Source organism: Kogia breviceps, chromosome 5, assembly GCF_026419965.1.
Source record: "Kogia breviceps isolate mKogBre1 chromosome 5, mKogBre1 haplotype 1, whole genome shotgun sequence".
Taxonomy (NCBI): Eukaryota; Metazoa; Chordata; class Mammalia; order Artiodactyla; family Physeteridae; genus Kogia; species Kogia breviceps.
In genome coordinates, this window is record NC_081314.1 from 138967898 (window position 1) to 138990592 (window position 22695).

A 22695-nucleotide genomic window follows, 5' to 3' on the forward strand; every position below is an offset into this window, starting at 1 on the left:
TCTGTAATTTTTACCTTTTGATTCCAGTTTCTCAGTGTCCAATCAAAATAAAACAAACTTATCTTTTACATTGTAGCCCTGCAAATATTTGAAGTTAGCTGTTGGGTTTTCCCTAAGTCTTCTTTTGTAGCCTGAACACCAGTAGGTCCAGTAATTAATAATAATAAGGTCAAAATTTGGTTTTAATTTTGTCTAGGATGAACTTCCTTTTTTTAAGTATTGTTTAGTGTAAATTCTTTGGGTAGTATTATATCTTATCACAGATAATTAGAACAATCCGTGTTTAACATTTATGTTTATGTATGTTTGTACTTTATATTTCTGAAATATTTAGTTTCACTCCTATTAGATGAATTCTGGATTCTTTTAAACTGTAGTATTGGTATTAACAGCGTTTTGGCACTACGTGAAATAAACAGAAAAACGCTAGTACTGTAACGTTGCTTCAGTATTACGGTCACTACCCTGATAGTGAGGTATGTTGTATATGAAAAGTGGCTTCAAATTGTATTAGAGAAACGAGAAAACTTCCAGCCCCTCAGGGGGGAAGATGAGAGTAAGTAAGCAAGAGACGCTCTTGGGGAGGTCCATCTGATTCGCTCATTTATTCAACGACCATTTCTAGCACCCGCTCCATGATGTGGACTCTTGTGGATTTGGGGAGTACGGTTGTGTACAAGATAGACAAAAGTGCTTGCTCTCCTGAAGCTTACATTCCCGTGATGAAAGGATGTTCATAAATTGCTGTGTAGAAGTAAATGAGAAAGACATAAAGAGTCCCTGAGGTGGGCGGGGCACTTTGGGGTGATGAGGATATCAGAAGAAAAGAGAGAGACTTTTTAAAAACTTTGTGCCCGGGCTTCCCTGGTGGCGCAGTGGTTGAGAATCCGCCTGCCGATGCAGGAGACACGGGTTCGTGCCCCGGTCTGGGAAGATCCCACATACCGCGGAGCGGCTGGGCCCGTGAGCCATGGCCGCTGAGCCTGTGCATCCGGAGCCTGCGCTCCGCAAAGGGAGAGGCCACAACAGGGAGAGGCCCGCGTACCTCAAAAAAAAAACAAAAACAAAAAAACTTTGTGCCCCCAGGATATTTTGAGAATTGTGACATAAATGTTGTTTGTGAGAGGCTTATAGAGACAGAAAATTTGTTGAGAACCACTAATTTAGCACTTGAAGAAACTGAGGCACAACTTTAAAATGGATAAATTTTAATAATTTATTATTAAATTTAATAATTTAAAGAGTTGCATAGCATTAGTGAAGGAGCTGCGACTGGAGTCCAGTTTTCCTAGTTCCCATTCACATTCACTCACTGTTTCTTTTCCATACTTTTTTTGTCCAAGTGAACGTTTTTCGCTCTCCAATCTGTGCTGTAACAGAATTGTGTCTCATTGACATATGGTGGGTTGGAGGAAAGTCTCAAGGAGCTGCTTTCAGATGGGGTGAGAGAAGCCCGTAAGGAGCACATGTGCACAACCTCTCTTAGAATAGCTGGAATTAAAGGGTTCAGAGACCTTGTAAATGAGAATTACGCCAGCAAGATCGTGTGCTTCCTGTAGACCATATGTTTTTACAAATTGAACATTGTGCTGTGTTGAGCAGAGCTGTTTTTTTTTTCTTTTGGAAGCCTAAAATTTTTATTTTAATAGACTTAGAAGTTTCACCAATGAGGAAAGTTGAAAGTCTGGATTGGTAAGATTAGGAGCTTGGTGGGTGGAATGGTGATTTTGTAGAATCCCTTCTGAATCCTGTGGTGATTTGAACAGTCAGGCTGACATTCCTTATTAGGTTGGCGCCCTGCGTTTCTACCTGAGGACCCATCCCATGGGGAGCTCACTGTCTGTAGCTCAGTGGCCCAGGCTCATGGTATTAATCTGTGGTACATTTTAGGGTGAGTGGATTGAGGCCTTGCCAGCTTCCCTCAGTCCATTACACTGTAGAGCAGAGGTTGGCCAGATAGTAACTAGTTTAGACTTTGAGGGTCATATAGTCTCTGCTGTAATTTCAAGTCGGCTTTTAGCATGAAAGCAGCCATGGACACTATGTAAATGCATGAGCTGGCTGTGTTCCAGTAAAAGTTTATTTGCAAAAGGAGGTAGTGAGCTAGATTTGGCGCACAGGCCCTGGATTGCTGACCCTTGACTGAAGAGTGACGAGGTAGGTGTATGGGACAAGTTGAGCAGCTCCCTTAATAAACAGGAAGTCTTTTAACCCCTCCTTCATCTTTTTAAACTTTTGGGTAATTTGAATTACAGTGAAATGAATGTGGCCATTCAAACAGTCTGCAATTTGACCTCGACATGCCGAAGTTAAAATGTGTTTTGATATTTTTCCCAAGTTACATTCTTGTTAGGTAGCCTTTCCCCTTTTTTGGACAGAAGCAAATCTTTTATTATACAAGCTCTTACTTCAGAAGAGGATGCTCCATGTTTCATACTGTAAACTCTTCAGTTGGAATTTAAACAAGAGGCATTGAGATATATTCCTTTTTAATCAGGCAAAACTGAATTAAAATTTATGATTTGGGTAGCTAATCAGAAGACTGTAATCAAAGTGGGGTGTGTGTGTGTGTGTGTGTGTGTGTGTGTGTGTGTGTGTTCTCCCTTACCCATTCTTTATTGGGATAGACTGTTCATCTACTTATCATAAGTTAATTGATGCAATAGCGAGTCAAGAAATAGCATTTTTAATGAAATGAAATATTACCCTGCTGTTAGTAATGAGGTTTCTGCAAAATACTGAAACGTCTGTGAACTCATGAAATGCGAGAAGAATTTAGGCTCTTTGATTTAGAACTATATAAAAATATTTCTTTACAATCATAAGGAGAAGTTGCCATAGACTCTTTACCTAGTTAGTGTTAATGCAAAGAGATTTTGCCCCTTATTTTTGTTTTCAGGACGTTTCTGTTTATCATAATAAGTCTGGTTAAATATATAAATACACATAATTTTCAGTAGGAATTTAAAAAATCCCTAGTGGGCTACAATATGAAATAAAAGTAGAAATTTTATTTCTAAACCTTAAACTAATACTTAGTGCATTCACAGCATTTTAGCAGTATTTGTCAGAAAGAAAATATACAGGTATATAGTGGATTTTCTTCCGTTACTAGAGTGCACACTTAAAATTGTTCTGCAGTTTTCTTTTCATTTGATCCCAAATGAGCCCACTGGAAGGTAGCCTTTTCTTAAGTTCACTCCTGCATTGAAGATGTCTCTGCTTGCATTTCTTCACTTATGTCTGAGGAGAAGTACTCTTTTCCTTGCCAAGGTGTCCTCTGGCCTCCTCCCCCGATTTGACTTTTGGCAGTGTTCCTTTTCTTTGCATCAGGCTCTTCCACTTGTTAACGGCCACGTAATCTCAAAGTCATGACATCGCTCAGAGGCCCAGTTTCCAAATCTATCAACCTCCCTGTCTCCCTTTTTCTGTGTGGTGAAGATTAAATATATACCAATAAAACACTAGATCTGTGTTGATCACGTGGCAGTTACGCAGCAAATCACGTTGGCCGTCGATGATGATGTTTAAAACATCCTGCATTTTATCCTTCGACTGGTTCAGGCCCCTTTAACTGCTAACTTCCTTGTGTTTTCTCTCTCCTCGAACAGTTTACTCAAATTTGTTTGCCCCTCAGGCTCTAGAGCTTTCTCTCTCTGTCACCTCTACCTTTGCAATCTAGCTTTTAGCCCCATCTTGCTAAGTGACCGTGCAGTCACCTGTGCTGTGGTTTTTTCTTCACCTCCATCCTGTCATTCTGGAGGCTGCCTCTTTCCTTAGTTTCTGTGACAGGGCAGGTCTGGTTTTCCTTTTGCTGTTTGCTTCTCTGACTTTGAGTCCCCTTGTCAGCCCCCAAATGTTTGCACTCCCCTGGCTTCTGTTGTTGGTCTCTTTTCTTCTCACCCCACCCCCTCCCTCAGTGCTCTCACTTCTCCCAGGGTTTCAGATAGCCCTTCTCTGCAGATGACTGTTAAATGTGTAATTCTAGCCTGCCCTGTTGTTTTGAGCTTAAGGTTTACATCTTGAGAGGTCAGCCTGGAGGAACTGTGGGCGTCTCAGACTCAGCATGTCCTAAACCAGAGTCATCTTTTGTGTCCCCAGCCAGCTTGTCCAGATCTCCCTTTAGCTGTTAATAATAACCCCATTCTCCCAGCCACCATGTTTGGTGCCCCTCTTTTGCCACGCCTCTCCCTCATTTCCCACGCCTCTCCCTCATTTCCCACACCTCTCCCTCATTTTCCACATTCCGTTAGTTGTGTCTTCTCAAGTTTACCCCTATAAAGTGTCTTTTCTTCCAAAAGTTTTTGGTGTATACATGTGCATAGAGGGCTATCGGAAGGAAATTCACCAAAATATTTAAAGTCTTTTATCTCTGGATGATGGGATTTTATATTGTTTCAGTTTTGTTTTTTAATAACGGGTATTGATTGTTTATATACTTGGACCCAACCTACAATCTTAACTGCTCAGTCCTCCTTGTCCTGAACTTCATCGGATGGGACTTCTAGCTGTTTCCTCAATACTTTCTTGTCTCTGCTCTTTTACTCAATGCCTGGTTTGTTTGTTCCTTGCATCTCCCGTTGTCATTTTCCAGGGCTCCCCTCGAGACCGCTTTCTTTAATGGAACCCTTCTTCCAGCTGCATGTGCTTTCTCTCTTTTCATGAGCTCTCTGGTCCCTACGTCACTTCCGGTGTTCTGCCTTCTGGTCTTCTTAACGTGGGTTTTTGAGTTCATGTCTTTATTAGATTGTAAGCTCCATGCGGGCAGAGATTGGGTCTTACTCATCCTTTCTCCCTTTTGGTTACTAGCTCTCAGTTTTTCTTTGGGAGACAACCCCTTTTCCCACTGGCTGTCTATGGTTTTGGTAAGATGGTCAATCAAAGTGTCCTGCCAAGAGGATGCTCTTTCCCTGGAGTTTGAATTTTGAATCATGGGCTACAAGGACTGACAGTGATTGGCGCTGATTCATCCTGGCCAAGGTGCTCTGAAGACAACACTCATTAGTTCCTGCCTCCCAGATCCCTGGAGCTGCTCTGGTCCCTGAACTCTCCGAGGCCTGCTGCTTCAGATTTTCCTTCGTATCTGTGAGCCATCTCGTATCCTTAATGATAAATGTGTCTTTCTCTCTCTCTCTCTCTCTCTCTCTTTTTTTTTTTAAACTTTAAGTTAGCCAAAAGTAGTTTCTGTTGCTTTTACCCAAAGATCCCTACCAATAGAGCTGTTATGATTGGAACTGACCACACTTAATCATTCTCGTTCTTACATTGATTCTGATGTGTTTTTTTTCTTCTTTTTAAAAACAAAACCAAAAAACAGCCAGAGACCGCTGCTGCTTTGAAGCGTACACTAGAAACCCTGATGGACAGAGGGGCTGTGGTGAGGAACTTGGAGAACCTGGGCGAGCGTGCGCTTCCTTATAGGATCTCCGCGCACAGTCAGCGGCACACCAGGGGAGGGTAAGTCCTTCGAGAGTCACTGGACACGTGCCTTTGGTGAGCTCCGTAAGGAGCGCTGTGTGACTCATCTCAGGAGTCATTAGACGCTCATGGTCAGATCCCCGCCATGCCTGCCAGGTGGTGTGCAGGTACGCACCCCGGCAGTGTTGTGTTGCAGATGGGATGCATTTCTGCTGACCCCACAATCGGCTAATCAGAGTCCCCAAAAGAGGTCATGCCAGCAGTAACACATTCCTAAGCTTTTGACGGTGGGAAACTTTTCTCGTCAACTTGAGCACTGTTTTCCCCTGGCCTTTCTTTAACTTTCACCTTTAAAACACCTCATTGAGCAATGTGTTGGTCACCCCCTCAGTGCATCCTTCGTAAAGATGAAGGTTGCAGATAACAAGCAAAATGTCCTTCTTATTACTAATGTGTATAGCCAGAGCCTAAAACCCCCAACAGGAAAATGGTTCTACCTATTCCAGCCAATTTTAGTGACAGTTTTCTGTAATGGGACTTCTTTCTCACATAGTATAGAGCAAGTTCCTCAGACATGTCAAGGATTTGATTTTACGGTGATACGTATCTTTGCAGAAATCCTTCAAGGTCAGTTTGTTCGTTGGGTTGGTTTGCCGCTTCTCTAGACTTATGCCCAAGGTTTCTGGTTTGGAGGAAGAATCTTATCTTGTTGGGTTTCCTAGAAGTAGGTGATAGAGGAACGGGAACCAGTTTTTAGCACAGAAGGGAAAGTCCAGGGCCAGAAGACTTGATTCTCCTTCTGGGCCTCCCAGCTGTGTGGCCTAGACCAAGTCACTTAGCTTCCTTGGATACTGAACTCCGGTGGTCGTTCGTTCTCCCATCCACTTTGTCACAGCGATCAAAGGCAGCAGCCTCTGAAGATGTGCTCTGCGGACAGTCCTGGGTGTTGTATGATGCTGCTTTTAGTCATGTGGGGCGAGCAGCCTTGTGCAGGTTTGCTGCACGTGATGGGCCCGAGTCAAGTCACACCTCACGCCAGGCTTTCTTACTGCTTGTAAACCTTCCGCCGAGATGTGGCACAGACTGCACGTTTCTTTTGATTGCTTCACCTTGTTTTGTGCTAGTGTTCAGCTTCTCGAGAGCACCTCTGAAGAGGGTGCCTGAGGTGTTGCTAGGCGACCTGAAATGCTGGGTGGCTTATTCCTCTCCACAATCATAACAACAGTAAGCGATGGAGACTGTGTGTATAACATTTTTTTTAAACTTAAACCAAACAAAGGGGTTTGGTTTTAATAGCAAGGCTATGAATCCTTTTGCCTTTTTTTTTTTTTTTTTTTTTTTTTTTAAGAGAAGCATATAAAATTTGGCCAAGAGTTATTAGCCAGGCTCTGTGATGGAAGGCACTGAACAGGGAGAGAAGTCATTTTCCTCATTATGTGCTTTCAGGGATGTACAGTAGGAATGCTTTCTTCTGCCCCCTTTCCAAGTAGAGGATTTGACCTTGTTGAGGGCTAGTGTGACCAGCATCCTGGAATTTGCATTTCTCACAGTGCGTGGGTAGCGCTGCCGCTGCTACCGTGAGGACCACGCTTTGAGAACTGCCGCCTTAACTCATCTAGTTTTCAGGCCTCTGTGTGCAGTGCTGGGGTAGGGTGGTACTCTTTCTCCTTTATGGATAGAATAAACTCAGATCTGGGAAGAGCTCACCTGGAATCAAGCCAGAGCTGCTGACAACACCAGACCTACATTCCAGATTCCTGACGAGGTGCCGGTGCCCCACCAAGGGGCATTTATAGTTAAGGATTAGTTCATTTATAGTTAAGGATTTTATTTCTGGGTGGTTTTTCTGTTTGTTTTTTTTACTTTCAGACTCCTAGGAGAAGGAGAAGCAGCATCCTTAAAATATATCACACTGTGTCTATTATACATCAACATAAAAAGGTGATGCCTAGCCCCAGTGTGGGAGGTTCATGTTTTAAGTTTGCTTTTCTGAGGATAAATCAGTGTCTGGTATTTATTTGCTTGAGGTAGCGTTTTCCAAAGTGTGGTCTCTGAAATGCTAGTGATACAGATATGCTGCACCAAAAATGGAGGGTGTGTGTGATCAGTCAGATGTCGGAAGCCTTAAAAAAAAAAAAAAAAAAAGTGAAAAAAAGGGACTTTCCTGGCAGTCCAGTGTTAAGACTCCGAGCTTCTGCTGCAGGGGGCGCGGGTTTGATCCCTGGTCGGGGAACTAAGATCCCACATGCTGCGAATACCACACAGCCTGGTCAAAAAAAAAAAGATGTGGGAAGCCTTGCATGATCTAATCCTTCTAGAAATTCACAACACACCTTAGCATACAAATGGTGAGAAGCCCTTCCTTAAGATGCCCTAGTTTGTCAATTTTACTTGACCATGTTACGTTTGTTTTTGTAACACTTACTAATGTTCTTCACAGTGGCTTTTGGTAAACGAGATGAGGGGCTAGTGTAGTTGGGAGTTCCCTGGTTTGGAGATTTAAAATTGAGTGGCGTGTCAGATGGCTGCATTGTGGAGCTTAAGTTTAGTCTGATATTCCCTTAGCTGCAGCCAGTCTCCCATAGTCACTAACCCCAGTGACGTTTGTAATAGGCATTTTGTTCACTTGTCAAGTTCTTTTTGTGCACTGACATAGCCACAGAAGGCATTACAAGCATGTACGAAGGAGACTATGTGCCAGGGTGTGTTAGGTGCTGGGAAGGTTCACTTTTATGAACCTTTTATGAACCGATGGTTGAGCAGAAACAGGGTAGACTTGTGTGTTACGCATTTATTAACATTCAGAAGTTTTGGGCTCTTTTCAGACAGCCCTGGAGGCCATGAAACGTATCTGTAATTTTGTTGAGGCTCTGGTTTGACTCCTGAGGTGGATATGTTGAGAGCCAGTTTTTTAGCTGGCTAACGAGTGAGCCCTAGATGCCCTCCGTGAATCCACATTACATTGTGGTGCTGTTGGTTTTAAGTGTTTGTTGCTTTTACATTTTGTGGGAAGAAATGGTATATCCTAGTGGTATTCCTAGGTCTCAGGGTGGTTCTTATGATTGTTGTGGTTCTCGATCTCAAGGAGTTTTCGCTTGAATCAAAGACATGCCCGCATATGGCTAACCTAGGCACCAACCAAGGGGGTGTAAGCGCAGGGGCCCAGCACACAGTGGTCCCTCTGACTGAGGCCGACAACCAGGCGTCTCTCTTGCAGTTACTTCCATCGTGTTGAGTGATTGCCTCCCATCTCACCTCCTTCCCCCAAATCTATACCCCTGCTACACACATGCCAAGTAGGCCTGCCCGAAAGAAGAATGGACTGAGAGAGTGCTTGGGTAGGAGAGATAGTGCTACTTTAGGGTTATTTGGGAAGCTTTCCAAAAGGAGGAGGTGGTACCTTGAAAGCGGTACCTGGTGTTTATTATTGTATCAAGTCTATGACCGGTTTATGCCAAAAAAATATAATCATTATATTTCAAATATTAACGTAGTCAGTCCTGACTTTGGGAGCAGGTTGCGTTCCAGGAATTTGTCTGTAAGTTTATGGTTTATAACTGGGAACCTATTTTCCCATTGGAACAACTTGATGGTTAAGTTCCGCGGCTGATCCACAGAAACTTACTTAAACTCATAATCTCTGAGGGTCAGTAGAATTGGACGAGTCATTTATGTCCCCTACGGACAGGGAAGAGTTGACCGGATGCCCTGTTGCTCTTTGGACCAGGTTGGGATGTTTGGGAAGTTTGGGTCTTTGGACTGTTTTTCCCGATGGAGGCTTCTGGCCTCACTCACCACCCATTTCACGAGGCAGCGTCTGGTAACTACTGGAGCATGATTAGGAGCTGGGGGTAGAGTGGAGGGTCGGGGGGGGCGATGGTCTTAGAGGGGCTGGGATTTATTCTCAGCTCTGGATTTGCTTTGGTCTCCTGGGGGCCCCCCCAGATTATCTTTCCTTTGTGCTTTCACATGCTCACCTTGGTACCCTCATCAGCTCTCTGGGAAAGGCAAGGTTGTTGTTGTGGCAAATTCTTTCTGTATTCCTTGGTGTCTAAAAGGGGACAGTGTTACATAGGCAGAAGGGAGTAAGTGTTCATTTAGACCCTTGCTCAGAAGGGGCAGGTTTTTACTGAATCATAGTATCAGTCACCCTCTGCCAGAACTGCCTCAGCATCTTCCTCCAGGGCTGCAGACTGGTTTAAGGCTCTCTTTCCACTAGATGGGGCTGGACTGAGACTAAGAGGGATTTCTGGTGCGGGAGAGGGAACCTTAGAAGAAACCGTAGTCTATATTGCAGCGATGGGCTTGTGCCTGCTTGTAAAAGGATGCCCCAGATTGCTTTGACTGTTTTTTACCACCTCTGCTTTCACTGCAGTGGGACTGGGCTGACTTCAGAATGTGTGTGTATGAGAACTCTTAAGAAGTGAAGGAGGTTTTCCTTGCCTGTTTTGTCCCTCCTTTGTTCTCTTGTGTTTAAAATGTGAATAGGTGCTTATAGCAAAGATCTGCTGGCCTTACATATAAGACGCCCTTCTGTTTACGGGTAAGCAGAATGATAAAAAATAACTGGCTCTATGGTGAATCAGTGGAATTTTACTGACTTGCTCTCCAAATGTGTCTGCAGCTAACTCCAAGAGTGCTGGCACCCTCTCTAGAGGAGACTGATCCTCCTCTGTAGTTTTCCCGTTAGCTAACGTTTCCATGTTCTTGTGCTTTCCTGCCAGCATTAAAGTCCAGGCCAGCATCCTGACCCCATTCTTGGGTGTAGGTGCTTCACGATGGGGTTTCAGCGCAGGGCTGCTGTGGCCTTGGAGGTTTCTTTTTAGTGGCAGTGTCCCAAGATTTGTAAGAATTCTGCAGCAGGTTTGGTGGTTTTGAAAATGTATGAGACCCAATGGATTTTTAAAAAAGGAATGGGGCTTTTCCATGCAGAGGCTGTCTTGGTTTTAAGGAGAATAATCCACTGCTTCAGTGAAGCCTGAATCCAGCAAGGTTTAACCGATACAGTCTAGGAACTGGCATTCAAACGGATCTGTTTCCTATGTTCCAAAAGGCTTGAAGAGGCTTCCTGGCTGCAAATCCGTCTCCTCTCCCTCCCCCACCCCACTCTCGGGGAGCCACCGAGCGCTTCAGTGGAAATTTCCACTCGTCTGCGAGGGGGCGGGCGAGGCTGTGAGTGAGTGTGTGACTGAGAGAGACAGACAAAGAAAACTCACATTCAAGCAGGCACTTTCTATGGTCAACTTGTAGCTGCAGGATGAAGACGGAAGTGAAGTAAAAACCAAATACAGCCTTTAGCGTTTAGGCGCGTTGCAAGAAGCCACTGGGTGGGTGAGGGCCGGCAGGCGGCAGAGCCTTGTGTCAGGAGGCCACTGAGCGGTTTGCTGGTCTTGTTGCCTAGAGAGGAGGGCAGAAAGGACGCTGAGGGCTGCTGGCTGCCTCGTGAAGCTGAGCTGGGGCTGGAGTATGCGTGGTGGCCCTGGCCTCAGTCAGTCCTGGGCAGGCCCTTTCTCCGTGTCTTCTCAGATCTCTGTGGGGTTTCAGTCGTGTTGTAGTGGAGAGTTTCGTAGTGCGTGTCTTAAGAAATATAGAGACGGTTAGCTGTCACCTTCAAGACCACGTGGGCAGTTCTGCCAACGAGGTGGTTCCCTGTTCCTCCAACTTTTGAACGTGGGACTCTGTGATGAGAAATGCACTAGTGCACTAAACCTTTTTTTGTCCTTTCTCTCCTTGCCGGTATCCATCATTTCCTTGCTTCTACTTCTGCAGCATTGGTGCCACCTAAAATCCAAGTGCTTTTCTATAGAAAAGAGGGGACCTGATGTCTACCTTGCGGATGAAGTGATTCTGTAACGAGAGCCACGTGTGGGACAATACACCTTGAAATGTCAACACCACCGGGTTTTGCGTGGAAGGCGAGAGCAGTGCTTACCCTGGCTGCCCGGTGTGCAGAACCATTTCACTGGCGCTGCTGAACATGCGGTTCAAGGTGCTGGGAATGTAGACTGTGATGAGACTTGAGATTGCTAACCTGGATTTTTCCAAAATGATTGGTTCATATACTGATTAGAGTAAATGTGGAGAATGGAAACCTGGCCATTTGGAGAACTTGATTTTTTTTTTTTTTTTTTTTTCCTTATTGGAATGTCAGCTTTTGGGCATGTCTAGGCAGTTGTAATTACAGTCATAATTGTAAACTACCTTGAGTGAGGAGCTTATCCTGAGAATGGAGATACGAGTCTGCATGTTAGACGTGTTACGACGCCGTTTGGTCTTGTGTTTTGATTCTGCATAGCTAGGTTAGGGGAAGAAGCAAACATTGTTATCTCATTGTGGGATAAAGGTGGAGCAGGTTCCTCTGGAGATACCGAGCCCCTCTTTTGGCCCCCTTCCTTTGAACAGCAGCTCATCTGAATTTCAGTATGGCTTCTCCATGGCAGATTTCAGTGGGATGTAGGGAGTTCCGAGGTCGTTTTGTCAACCTAATTCCTATTTTTACAGGTCTGTTATGGACCTGTGCTGTCATGGGAAAGGGATCCTTGCAGGCCTCCGAAGCTGCCCAAACCTACAACTCCAAGTAGGTTGTTTCTGGGCTTCACTTCTCATTGTCATTCCTTACGTCACCTGTGGTTAGAAAAACCCACTAATGTGTATAAAATAGATAACTAACAAGAACCTGCTGTATTAAAAAAATAAATAAAATGAAATTCAAAAATTCAAAAAAAAAAAGAAAAACCCAGTAGCTAGGAGCCAGGTGTCCACGACTGCCGCGTCATTTCCACAGTCTCCTGCGGGACTGGGAGACGTGTGCAGGGCTTGGAAGGCTGGGTTTCTGCTAGCCCTGTGGCCCTTGTGACTTCTCTCCCCAGCTGGACTCAGTGTTCCAGGGGGGTCAAGGCCATGTGTACCTCATCTTTTTAGTCTCCTGAGGTTTGCCCATAGGAGATGTTCATTGACTGGTTAAGTTTGTCCAAGATAAATCAGTGAGAAGAAGAATATATCCTGGCAGTAACCAAGAACTGGTCAGTGCATCCCTGTGTGGGAAAGCCATAAAGGACTATTGACCTGTGTGCTTGGGCCGCTAAGGCAGATAGAGGTTGTCCTGGACTCCTGCTTGTTTCCCTCACAGTGGGGAGGGACAGCTTGGTTCCCTGGGAGGGAGATGTGGAGGTAAGAGGGTAGCTATTTTTTTAAATTTATTTATTTTATTTTTGGCTGCGTTGGATCTTTGTTGCTGCACCTGGGCTTTTCTCTAGTTGCAGCGAGCAGGGGCTACTGTTCGTTGTGGTGTGCGGGCTTCTCATTGCGGTGGCTTCTCTTGTTGTGGAGCAGAGGCTCTAGGCGTGCAGGCTTCAGTAGTTGTGGTGCGCAGGCTCAGTAGTTGTGGCTCGCGGGCTCAGTAGTTGTGGCTCGCAGGCTCTAGAGCGCAGGCTCAGTAGTTGTGGGATTAGTTGCTCAGCAGCATGTGGAATCTTCCCAGACCGGGGCTCAAACCCGTGTCCCCTGCATTGGCAGGTGGATTCTTAACCACTGCGCCACCAGGGAAGTCCAAGAGGTTAGCTTTCACCTCTGAATACAGTAAGATCTGCCCATCTCTGAGCCACTCCTAGCCCCTTCTCTGTCTTAGTGGTGTTTCCTTTTTTGTGGAAATTTCCACAGTGCAATAAGGAGCATGGGAGTAGAAGCAGTCTTGCCCACATGAGCCCCAGGCGTAGATCAACAGTGCGATAAGCATGAAGTGACTGTCACAGCTGTGGTTGTGGGCGCTAACCCATTTGCGTCTTGGCCAGTGCTTTTGTTTGGGTTTGGTTGCTGGATGAGGGTCCCGACTGGTAGAGGGAAGGCAGAGTAGCTAAAAGAAGGTAAAGGCTGGAGGGGTTTTGGTAGTAACAGAGCCTCCTGAAGCCAAGCTTCGTTCGGTTCCCAGACCTTTTTCTAGTGCTTTTCTTTATCCTTGAGAAACCTGCAGAATGCCAGTTGCTGGCTAGCAAGAGATGTAATTGACAGAGTGGGAGCTGAGGGGTCTGGAGTCTGGCTCCTGCCTCTCCCTTTGTGACCTGGTGCAGATCAGTTCCCTTGAAAGCAGCAGAAGGGGTTGGACTGCGTCGTCTTCACGGTCCTCTCCCCATTCACTGGGGTTCTGTAACCCAGTGATCCCACAGTTCTCTGTGGCTTCTTATGTCCTGGAGTCAAAAGACGTACTCTTAGAATCCTGGCTGAGGCCACTTAGTAGCTGAGTGACCTTGAAGTAATGACTTAATCGTTATAAAATTCCGAGGAGATTATGTGTAGGAAACCACTTTGAAAACTGCTAGTTGTTGCTGGGGAGAAGGCTGCTGGGCCCACACCAGCACCCGGCACCACTTCCTCTTGCACTTCCCGAGTTGCCACACGGAGCGGAGCTTCCGCTTCCTCCTCCTCCTCCTCAGGAGCTGTTTAAAAGAAAGTTCTATCTAGGACACTTACCTTTTCATTTCTGAAATAATGTCTGGCCCCTAGTTTCCATCCTTGGGTATTCTTTTTACCCTTCTCACAAAGTGGTATCCCAAAAGCTTTGGGTTATTCCTTAGCATTATTTGGTGAATGCCAGTGTATGGAGGATATTGCTCAGGAGGACTGCACGAGAATTGATCTGTGGGCAGATGAGTTGCCTGTTGGCTATCGTAAGCACACCCTCTCTTAGAAACATGTCTAGACTCAGAGGCTAGCCCACAAAAATACCTCTGTGGTGTAGTAGAATGGAAAATGGAAGAAGACAGTGCTTGCCGAACCCCAGATATGGTATCTGAGTAACTTGAATATTTGACCGTAAAGAGGGGCAGGCTTAACTCACTGGAGCAAGAGACACCTGTGTACCCTCTAGAGGGAGGGAATGTGGAGCATTTACAGGGCCGGCAGTGGTAACTGCCAGGGTGGCTGTGTGCCCAGACCATGTCAGGCCCTCGCTGAGCATTTCCCTCCATATATTACCCTGTGTAATAGATGGCATTTCACAGTGCACTACCTCCGGCTATCAGGGCTTTGAGTGGAGTAAAGCAAAAGAGGAAGACACTTCTAGGGAAACTAGACGAAAAGCAAGGAAAGAGGAAGGAGCCCAGAGAGGATGCACTGTGTTTAAAGAAAAACTGCCGCTATAGAACGAAGTATTGAGGGATGTTAACAGACAGAGGGTGAGGTCATAACTTGTCCATGGTAGCTAGGCAAGGCATTTTGATGTATACTGGATGAAAGAACAAATGGATTAAAAAGGGAAGAGAGGAAAAAAAAAAAAAAAGAAGAGAGATGCTGGAAGCCATGTTGAATGAGAGCGTTCCCAGCCCTGGCCACCAGGCAGCCATAATTATTGGGGGTTGGAGGAGTGGGAAAAGTGCTGGGGGTTGGCAAGGAGAAGGTAATTTAAGGTCGGTTACACTTATTTTTTTTAACATCTTTATTGGAGTATAATTGCTTTACAATGGTGTGTTAGTTTCTGCTTTCTAACAAAGTGAATCAGTTATACATATACATATGTTCCTATATCTCTTCCCTCTTGCATCTCCCTCCCTCCCACCCTCCCTATCCCACCCCTCTAGGTGGTCACAAAGCACCGAGCTGATCTCCCTGTGCTACGCAGCTACTTCCCCCTAGCTATCCACCCTACGTTTGGTAGTGTATATATGTCCCTGCCACTCTCTCACTTCGTCACAGCTTACCCTTTCCCCTCCCCATATCCTCAAGTCTATGCTCTAGGAGGTCTGTGTCTTTATTCCCATCTTACCCCTAGGTACTTCATACACTTATTTTTTAGGCTCTAATTCAGAGCCTTACTCAAGGTAAGTAATCAATAATTAACCGTTGAACAAATGAGCAGCAGCTCTTAAGTTGGGTGATTGCAACTGTAGTGCCTGCTTTGTGGAGTAGAAATAAACAAGTAGAATTAAACCTGGGAAGATTTGGCCAGGTTGGTGTGTAATTTTCAGAGTAAGCTCAAATGGTGGTCTCATCGTTGAGCACACGTGCAAGTCAGTGATCAAGAAGTTTGCCAGGTCGTGGAGGAATTGGCATTTTTATTTCATTTCTTGAAAAACCCTCGGTGTCTTCGTCAGCTGTAGTTACTCCTCGTCACCACCCCTCTATATCGAGTCATTCACCAAGTCCTGCTCATTCAACTTCTACAGACCATTTTAAAATCAACAGCTTTGTAGAGAGGTATAAATGACACACAATAAACTGCACATATGTGTAAACCCATGAAATCACCACAATCAAGATGATAAATTGGTCACCCCTAAAGTTTCCTCCTGCCTCTTGTGATCCTTCCTTCCACTTATCCGCCATCTGATCTCCTTTCTTTCACTATAGATTGGCTTATTTTTTCTAAAATCTTATTTAGATAGAATCAGACAGTATGTACTCTTTTTTACTCTAATTTCTTTTACTCAGCGAAATTATTATGAGATTCATCAGTGGTATGTATTAATAGTTTATTCCTTTTTGTTGCTGAGTAGTATGCCATTTTATGGATATACTACAGTTTGCTTATCAGTTTGCATGTTAATGGATATTTGTGTTATTTCCAGTTTCAGGTTGTTACAAGTAAAGCTGCTATGAACATCGATGTAGAAGTTTTTCTGCGGGCACATGCTTTAATTTTCTTGGGTAAATCTAGGAATGGAATGGCTTGATCATAATGGCAGGTGTATGTTTAACTTTTTGAGAGACTGCCACACTGGTTTCCAAACTTGGTTGTATCATTTTGCATTCCCACTAGCAGTGTATGAGAGTGTCAGTTCCTCTACATGCTCACCACACTTGGTATGGTCATTTTTTAGCCATTCTAGTAGGTAACTCTTTGTGGTTTTAGTTTGCATTTCTCTAATGACTAGTGGTATTAAGCATCTTTTCATATGCTTCTTCGCCATTGTATATCTTCAGTGAAATGCCTTTTCAAATTTTATGTCCATTTTTAAAAATTGTTTTTTTAATTAAACTTTGAGAGCTTTTAATATTCTAGAAATAAGTCCTTTATCAAATATGAGTTTGCACGTCCCAGTGCATGGCTTCTCTTCTTATTATCTTAAGAGTATCTTTCAAAGAGCAGTTTTTAATTTTGATGAAGTCTAAAATATCAAATTTTTCTTTTGTGGATTGTGCTTTTGGTGTCATGTCTAAGGAATCTTTGCTTAACCCAAGGTCACAAGGATTTTCTCCTGTGTTTTCTTCTAGTTTTCTAGCTTTGTGTTTTATGTTTAGATTCGTGTTCTAGTTTGAGCTAATTTTTGTATATGGTACAAGCATGGATCAAAGAGCTCATTTTTTTGCCTATGGATATCAAATTGTTCCAGCACCTTTTGTTGAAAGGACTATCCTTTCTTTACTGAATTGTCTTTGTACCTTTGTCACAAATCAGTTGTGCATTTGGATCTATTTCTGAACTCTCTACTCTATTGATCTATTTGTTTATCTTTATATAAATACCATACTGTCTTGATTACCATAGCTTTATAGTAAGTCTTGAAATCAGGTAGTGTTAGTCCTTCAACTTCATTCTTTATCAAAGTTGTTTTGGCTGTTCTTGGTCTTTTGAATTTCCATATGAACTTAAGAATCAGTTGACAGTTTCTAACAAAAAAGTCTTAGGATTTTGAGTGGGATTCTTTTGACTCTGCGTCAGTTTGGGAAAGTAGACAACTAAACAAGTTGAATCTTCCTACCCATGAACAAGGTATACCTCTCCATTTATGTATGTTTTCTTTAACTTCTTTCAGCAATGTTTTATAGTTTTAATTTACATGTCTTGCACATCTTCTGTCAGATTTATCACTAAATATTTAATATTTAATTTCAAGGTCTGATTATTTGTTGCTAGTATATAGAAATACGGTTGATTTTTGTTTATTGATCTTGTATCTTGCAACCTTGTTAAACTTACAGTCTGGTATCTTTTCCATAAGCTTCTTCAGATGTTTCTGTATACACGTTCACGACATCTGCAAATAAAGACAGTTTTACGTTTTCCTTATCAACCTGGATGCTTTTTACTTCTTTTTTTCTTGCCTTATTGCACTGGCAAGGCACTTCAGTAAAATGTCACATAGAAATAGTGAGAGTAGACGTTCTTGTTTGTTCCCGCTCTTCAGGGGAGAGCATTCAGACTTTGACCAGTTAGTATGATGTTAGCTGTAGGTTTTTCAAAGATGCTTTTTATAAGGTTGTAGAAGATTCCTTCTTTCCCTAGCTTGCTGAGAGTTTTTATCAAGAATGGATATGGGATTTTGCTAAATGCTGTTTTTTGTATCTATTGGAATGATCACATGGTTTTTCTTTTTTAGTTTGTTAATATGGTGATTTTCATTGATTTTCAAATGTTAAGCCAATCTTGCATTCTTGGACTAAAGCCTACTTGGTCAGGGTATATTGTCCTTTTTATATATTGTAGTAGTCAATTTGCTAAAATTTTGTTTAGAACCGTTTCATTTATGTTTATGAGGGATGTTGGTCTGTATTTTTCTTTTCTTTTAGTGTCTTTGTCTGGTCTTGGTACCAGAGTAATGCTGACTTCATAGGACAAGTTCAAAAGTGTTGTCCTACTTTCCCGACCAATTTGTATCAGAATTGGTATTTTTTTCTTAAACATTTGGTAGAGTTTGCCAGTGAAACCATTTGTGCCTATAGTTATCCTTGTGGGAAGGTTTTTAACTACAAATTTAATTTCTTTGGTAGATATAGCGCTCTTCAGATCATCTGTTCCTTCTTGAGTGAGTTTTGATAGTTTGTATTTTTCAAGGAATTTCAGTTAGGTTGTCAATTTATTGCAAAAGTTTTTTTTTTTTTTTATGATATTCCCTTACCATTCTTTTAATGTCTGTAAACTTTGTAGTCGTTTCACCTTTCTCATTCCCAAATACCGGTAATTTGCATCTTATCTCTTTTTACTGATCAATCCGATTGGAATTGTATCAGTTTTATTGATCTCAGTGAACTAGTATTTGGTTTCACTGATGTTCTCTATTGTTTTTCCTGCTTCAGGGATTTCTGCTTTGATTTTTATTATTTTATTTTTTGGTCTTACTTTGCACTTAATTTGCTCTTCTTTTCCTAGTTTCTTAAGGTGGAAGCTGAGGTCATTGATTTGAGGCCCTTCTTCTAGTCTTATGTAGATGTTTAGTGCTGTACGTTTACTGCTAAGTATTGCTTTAGTGGCATTCTCCAAATTTGATGTGTTGTTTTCATTTTCATCCAATTCAAAGTATTTTGTAATTTCCCTTTTGATTTCTTCTTTTTGACCCATAGATTATTTAGATGTATGTTTAGTTTCCAAGTATTGGGGGATTTTCTCAAGATTTTTCTGTATGACTCGAATCCCTTTAGATATATTGGAACTCATTTTATGGCCCAGAATATGGTCGTCCTTGGTAAATGTTTTGTATGCCCTTGAGAACCAATATGTATCTTGCTGTTGTTGGGTGGAGGGGTCTATAAATGTCAGATCCAGTTGGTTGAGGGTGGTGTTTGCTTCTTCTGTAACCTTGCTGGTTTTCTGTATACTAGGTCTGTTGATTACTGAGAGGAATGTTAAAAGTTTACACCTATAATTGTGGATTTGTCTCTTTCTCTTTTCAGTTCTGTTAGTTTTTACTTTCTGTATGTTGTAGCTCTGTTATCTGTACGTACACATTTAGGAATTTTGTATGTTCGTGGTGAACCCATCGTTAAGTGTTGTCTCTTTTTTCCCCTGATAATTTTTTTTGCTCAGAAGTCTCCCTTGTCTGATATTACTGTAGCCACTTCAACTCTCTTTTGGTTAGTGTTTTCGCATGATGTATATTTTTCTGTGCTTTAACTTTTAATTATTTTTACTTGAATAACTTTCCCACTAGGCTTGTGAATGGTCACATGGGAAGTTGGGGGTTTTTCTTAACGAGTTTGGAACCCTCTCCTTGTGTAGAATTACACAAAATGCCATACTTTTTCTAATAACGTTCTTCCTTGCTGAATTTGTTCATTTTTAATTTGGTCTTTCCTGCTTTCTGTGAGAATTCCACCTTTCATGCCAACACACCGCTGTGAAATGCTTACTGTGGACCTGATGTACGTTAGCCTATGCTCACAGTGCTGGGGAGGTAGCAACAAAGTCCTTCTTCCTAGGGTAGATATGTTGCAGTGGAGTGAGACGGACTGTAAACAAATATATACACCGTGTTAGTGGTGACAGGTGCTATGGGGAAAAGCGTTAGTAAAGGGAGGTTCCAGGGATGAGGCTGGGTGGGTGGGGCAGAAGGGCTCTCTGACAAGGTGACTTTTGGACAAGACGTGATGGAAGTCAGGGATGAACTGTGTGGAACTAGGGTGAAGAATTTTTCTGGCCGAGGCACAAAGAGTGCAAAGACCTAGGATGGGAATATGCCTGGGAGAAGAGTGGCTGGAACCAAATAAGTGGTGTCAGAGGTCATCTGAACCAGCTGGAACATTGTAGAATTCTGACATACCGCGCTGAAAACTGTCCTGTAACAACACCGTGGTCCAAACCAAGTGAGGCTTCAGCTTTTGCAACAGAGCACGGGTGGGTTGGGCAGGGAATAGAGACACTTCTTCCTTTGCAGAGGCATACAGCCAACTACTGATAAAGTTATTGAGACGGAAGACCAGTGAGCTGTATGAGATGTCTGTCTGTATTCGTCTGGTCTGAGTAGATGAACGCTAAATTCTTTCTGTCACCCAAGATTCAAGTAGTTTTCTTTTTGTTCCTTGTCAGTTCTTGAATGTGCTGGATAGTCTTAGATGAGTCCCAGGCCTTTCTTAACCTTTTTCTCGTTTGTGAAGAATGGCTGATACTTACTGTATCTCTTAGGTGCGTTAAGTCACGTGTAAAATCCTTTGGAAAATTAGAAGACTCATAGATGTTTTCACAAAAGGCATCAACTAATGGTTTGAAAAATTCAGTGGAGTGTAATGGGAAAGGCCGTAGGAAAAGGGAGGTCGGGCACATTACTGCACTCTGGTTTAGCTGGTCAGCTGGCAGTTTCTATTTTGACAAAGATGTGTATGTGTGTTTGTAGGTAGTTGATGTCTGTATGTGGAGAGGAGTAAAATGAAAACATGGACCAAAATAGTGAGATTGCTGTATTTCAGAATGCAGCATATTCACACATTTTTATTTTATTGCAGGTATTTCTTGGTGGATTTTTACGCACCAACAACAACTGTTGAAGGCATAATGGAGCATTTGTCTCGAGACATTGATGTGATTAGACCAAATATTATAAAACACCCTCTGACCCAGGAAGTGAAAGAGTGTGAAGGGATCGTCCCAGTCCCACTTGAAGAAAAGCTGTATTCCACCAAGAAGAGGAAGTGAGAAGATTCACCAGATTTTAGCCTTCTATTTAGTTCTCTCACTTTTGAGCACCATGGGTTAATAACTTACCAGCTTGATCTTTATGTAAGAGGGTGCTTTCAGTGCCCTTTGATTTTTCTAAGGTACTTTTAGTTCTTGATCCCCTTTGCTGTGAGGAGTCGGGAAATGGCCTCCTTAGAGCCACCTTGTAATATATGGCATCAGCGCTCCCTGCTTGATTGCGTTTCACGAATGTAATTTGTCAGTGAGGGCTTTGCCCTACAGCAGCACTAACACCGCTCTGAAGAGCAAAGATTATAAAAACCACTTTGGGTTGCACACTAGTCATTCAGACTGTATACCGCCATGCAAAATAAAATGTTAAGACCATCGTATTATATGAGTAACTTTTGATCAGAGTGCAAGTCTGTGATTTGAAAGAACTTTTGCCTCTTCACCTCCCCCAGCACACCGTTGCCCCAGCCGAAGCCTCACAGCGCCAGTCTGCCCAGAGTGCTGGTAGCGTGTGGGCGGGGCTCCCGGTTACCCCAGCGCAGGTTGAAGACTGGGAGAAGCCAGGGTTGAGGGCAGGTGGGGTGTGTCTGCCCCTTGACTCCTGGGCAGTCACTTTTCCTTTCATCTCACAGTTAACTTGTCCTTGTGGTGGGTGCTGCTCTCGGTAGAGGGGCGTGTGTGTTCTGTGGCAGTTGGTGGTAGCGCTGCTTCCTGTCATTCCTCCGCCAGTAGCACTGCTTCCCCACCGTCTCCTGGGCCTGCAGACCTCTCTGGGGAAGTGGCCACCTTTGAACTCTGCACCTGCTCCCTTCTCCCCGCTACCCTGATGAGTCGGAAGCCAATTGCTGTTGAGTTGGGGATGCCCAAAGAGCTAGCTGGCGCCATGCCTGTGGCTAGTGGCGTGCTGAGCTCTTAAGTGTAGGGGGACTTGTAAGAAGATACATCTTTATTGTTGTTGTTTTTATTTGATACTCATAGACCTGTTTTTTAAAACATGTCCTGGAAATAAAAAGACAGGTTTTGCTTTGAGAGATTTTTGTGTTGGCAGGGGGAGAAGTTGGGTTTGAAATGTTGTTATACTTTGAGACTAAGAAGCAGCTAGTCTTCGCTTAAAATTGATTTAATTAGGGTTATCATATTTAGCAAATAAAAATGCAGGATAGCCAATTAAATTTGAATTTCTGATACATAACGAGTCGGCTTCCACATAAGTATGCTCCAAATACTGCGTGGAGTACGCTTATGGCAAAAAATGATGCGTTGTCTATTTGACGTTCAGATTTACCTGGGTGTCCTGTATTTTATGTGGTAACCTTGGTGTAACTCACATAAAGGAATAAGCAATACCAAGCCAGAGACAGCAAAGCTGAGAAGAAAATAAAGTCAACATCCAGCACCCTGGCTTCTGCTGACTCCACTGGCAACGAGGCAAGTTACGGGAGAGAACACGGTGGGTGTGCTCTAATGCGCCCCAAACCCTTAATGCCCTCGACCTACCAGAAAACGGGTCCAGAAACCAACTGAAATTTCCTTTCTGGTCGGTGCCAGATGATCTGTGCTGTGAGCCTGAGTTTACACCACAGTCTGAGAATTCTTCTTTAAAAAGTTCCATATGTGGTCTCTGCCCCAGGCCTGGGAAGCTGAGGACCTGGGGTCCCTGGCAGTGGGATGGCTTCTGTGGTGGGTGAGAATGAGGGTTTTTGCTGGAACAGTCACTGGCATCTCCTCCTCAGTCTCCCCCGAGCTGGTGAATTGGAAGAAACTGACCGGCCTTTCCAGCTTCCCACAGCGGGACCCTGCACAGGGGGTCCAGCAGCCGCCCAAACGACGACGCTTCTGCACACAAGTTGTTGGGGGAAGTGCCAGTTACCAAGTCGAATCTCTGGTTGTACTAATTACACAGTCAGATCATGTTGAAGCAGGAGGGGGCCCAGAGATCTGGCCTC

The 22695-nt window shown here is 43.5% G+C and overlaps 1 protein-coding gene across 1 annotated transcript in view; it reads left to right on the forward strand.

Moving 5' to 3' along the window:
• Positions 1-21129, forward strand: part of MRPS6 (mitochondrial ribosomal protein S6) — a 65010-nt gene extending 43881 nt beyond the window's left edge. Inside the window, exons 3-4 of the mRNA XM_059064473.2 lie at positions 5318-5457; positions 20566-21129. Coding sequence (XP_058920456.1) covers positions 5318-5457; positions 20566-20755 — 330 coding nt within the window. The 3' untranslated portion in view covers positions 20756-21129. The remainder of the gene's footprint in view (positions 1-5317; positions 5458-20565) is intronic.
• The last annotated feature ends 1566 nt before the right edge of the window (positions 21130-22695 follow it).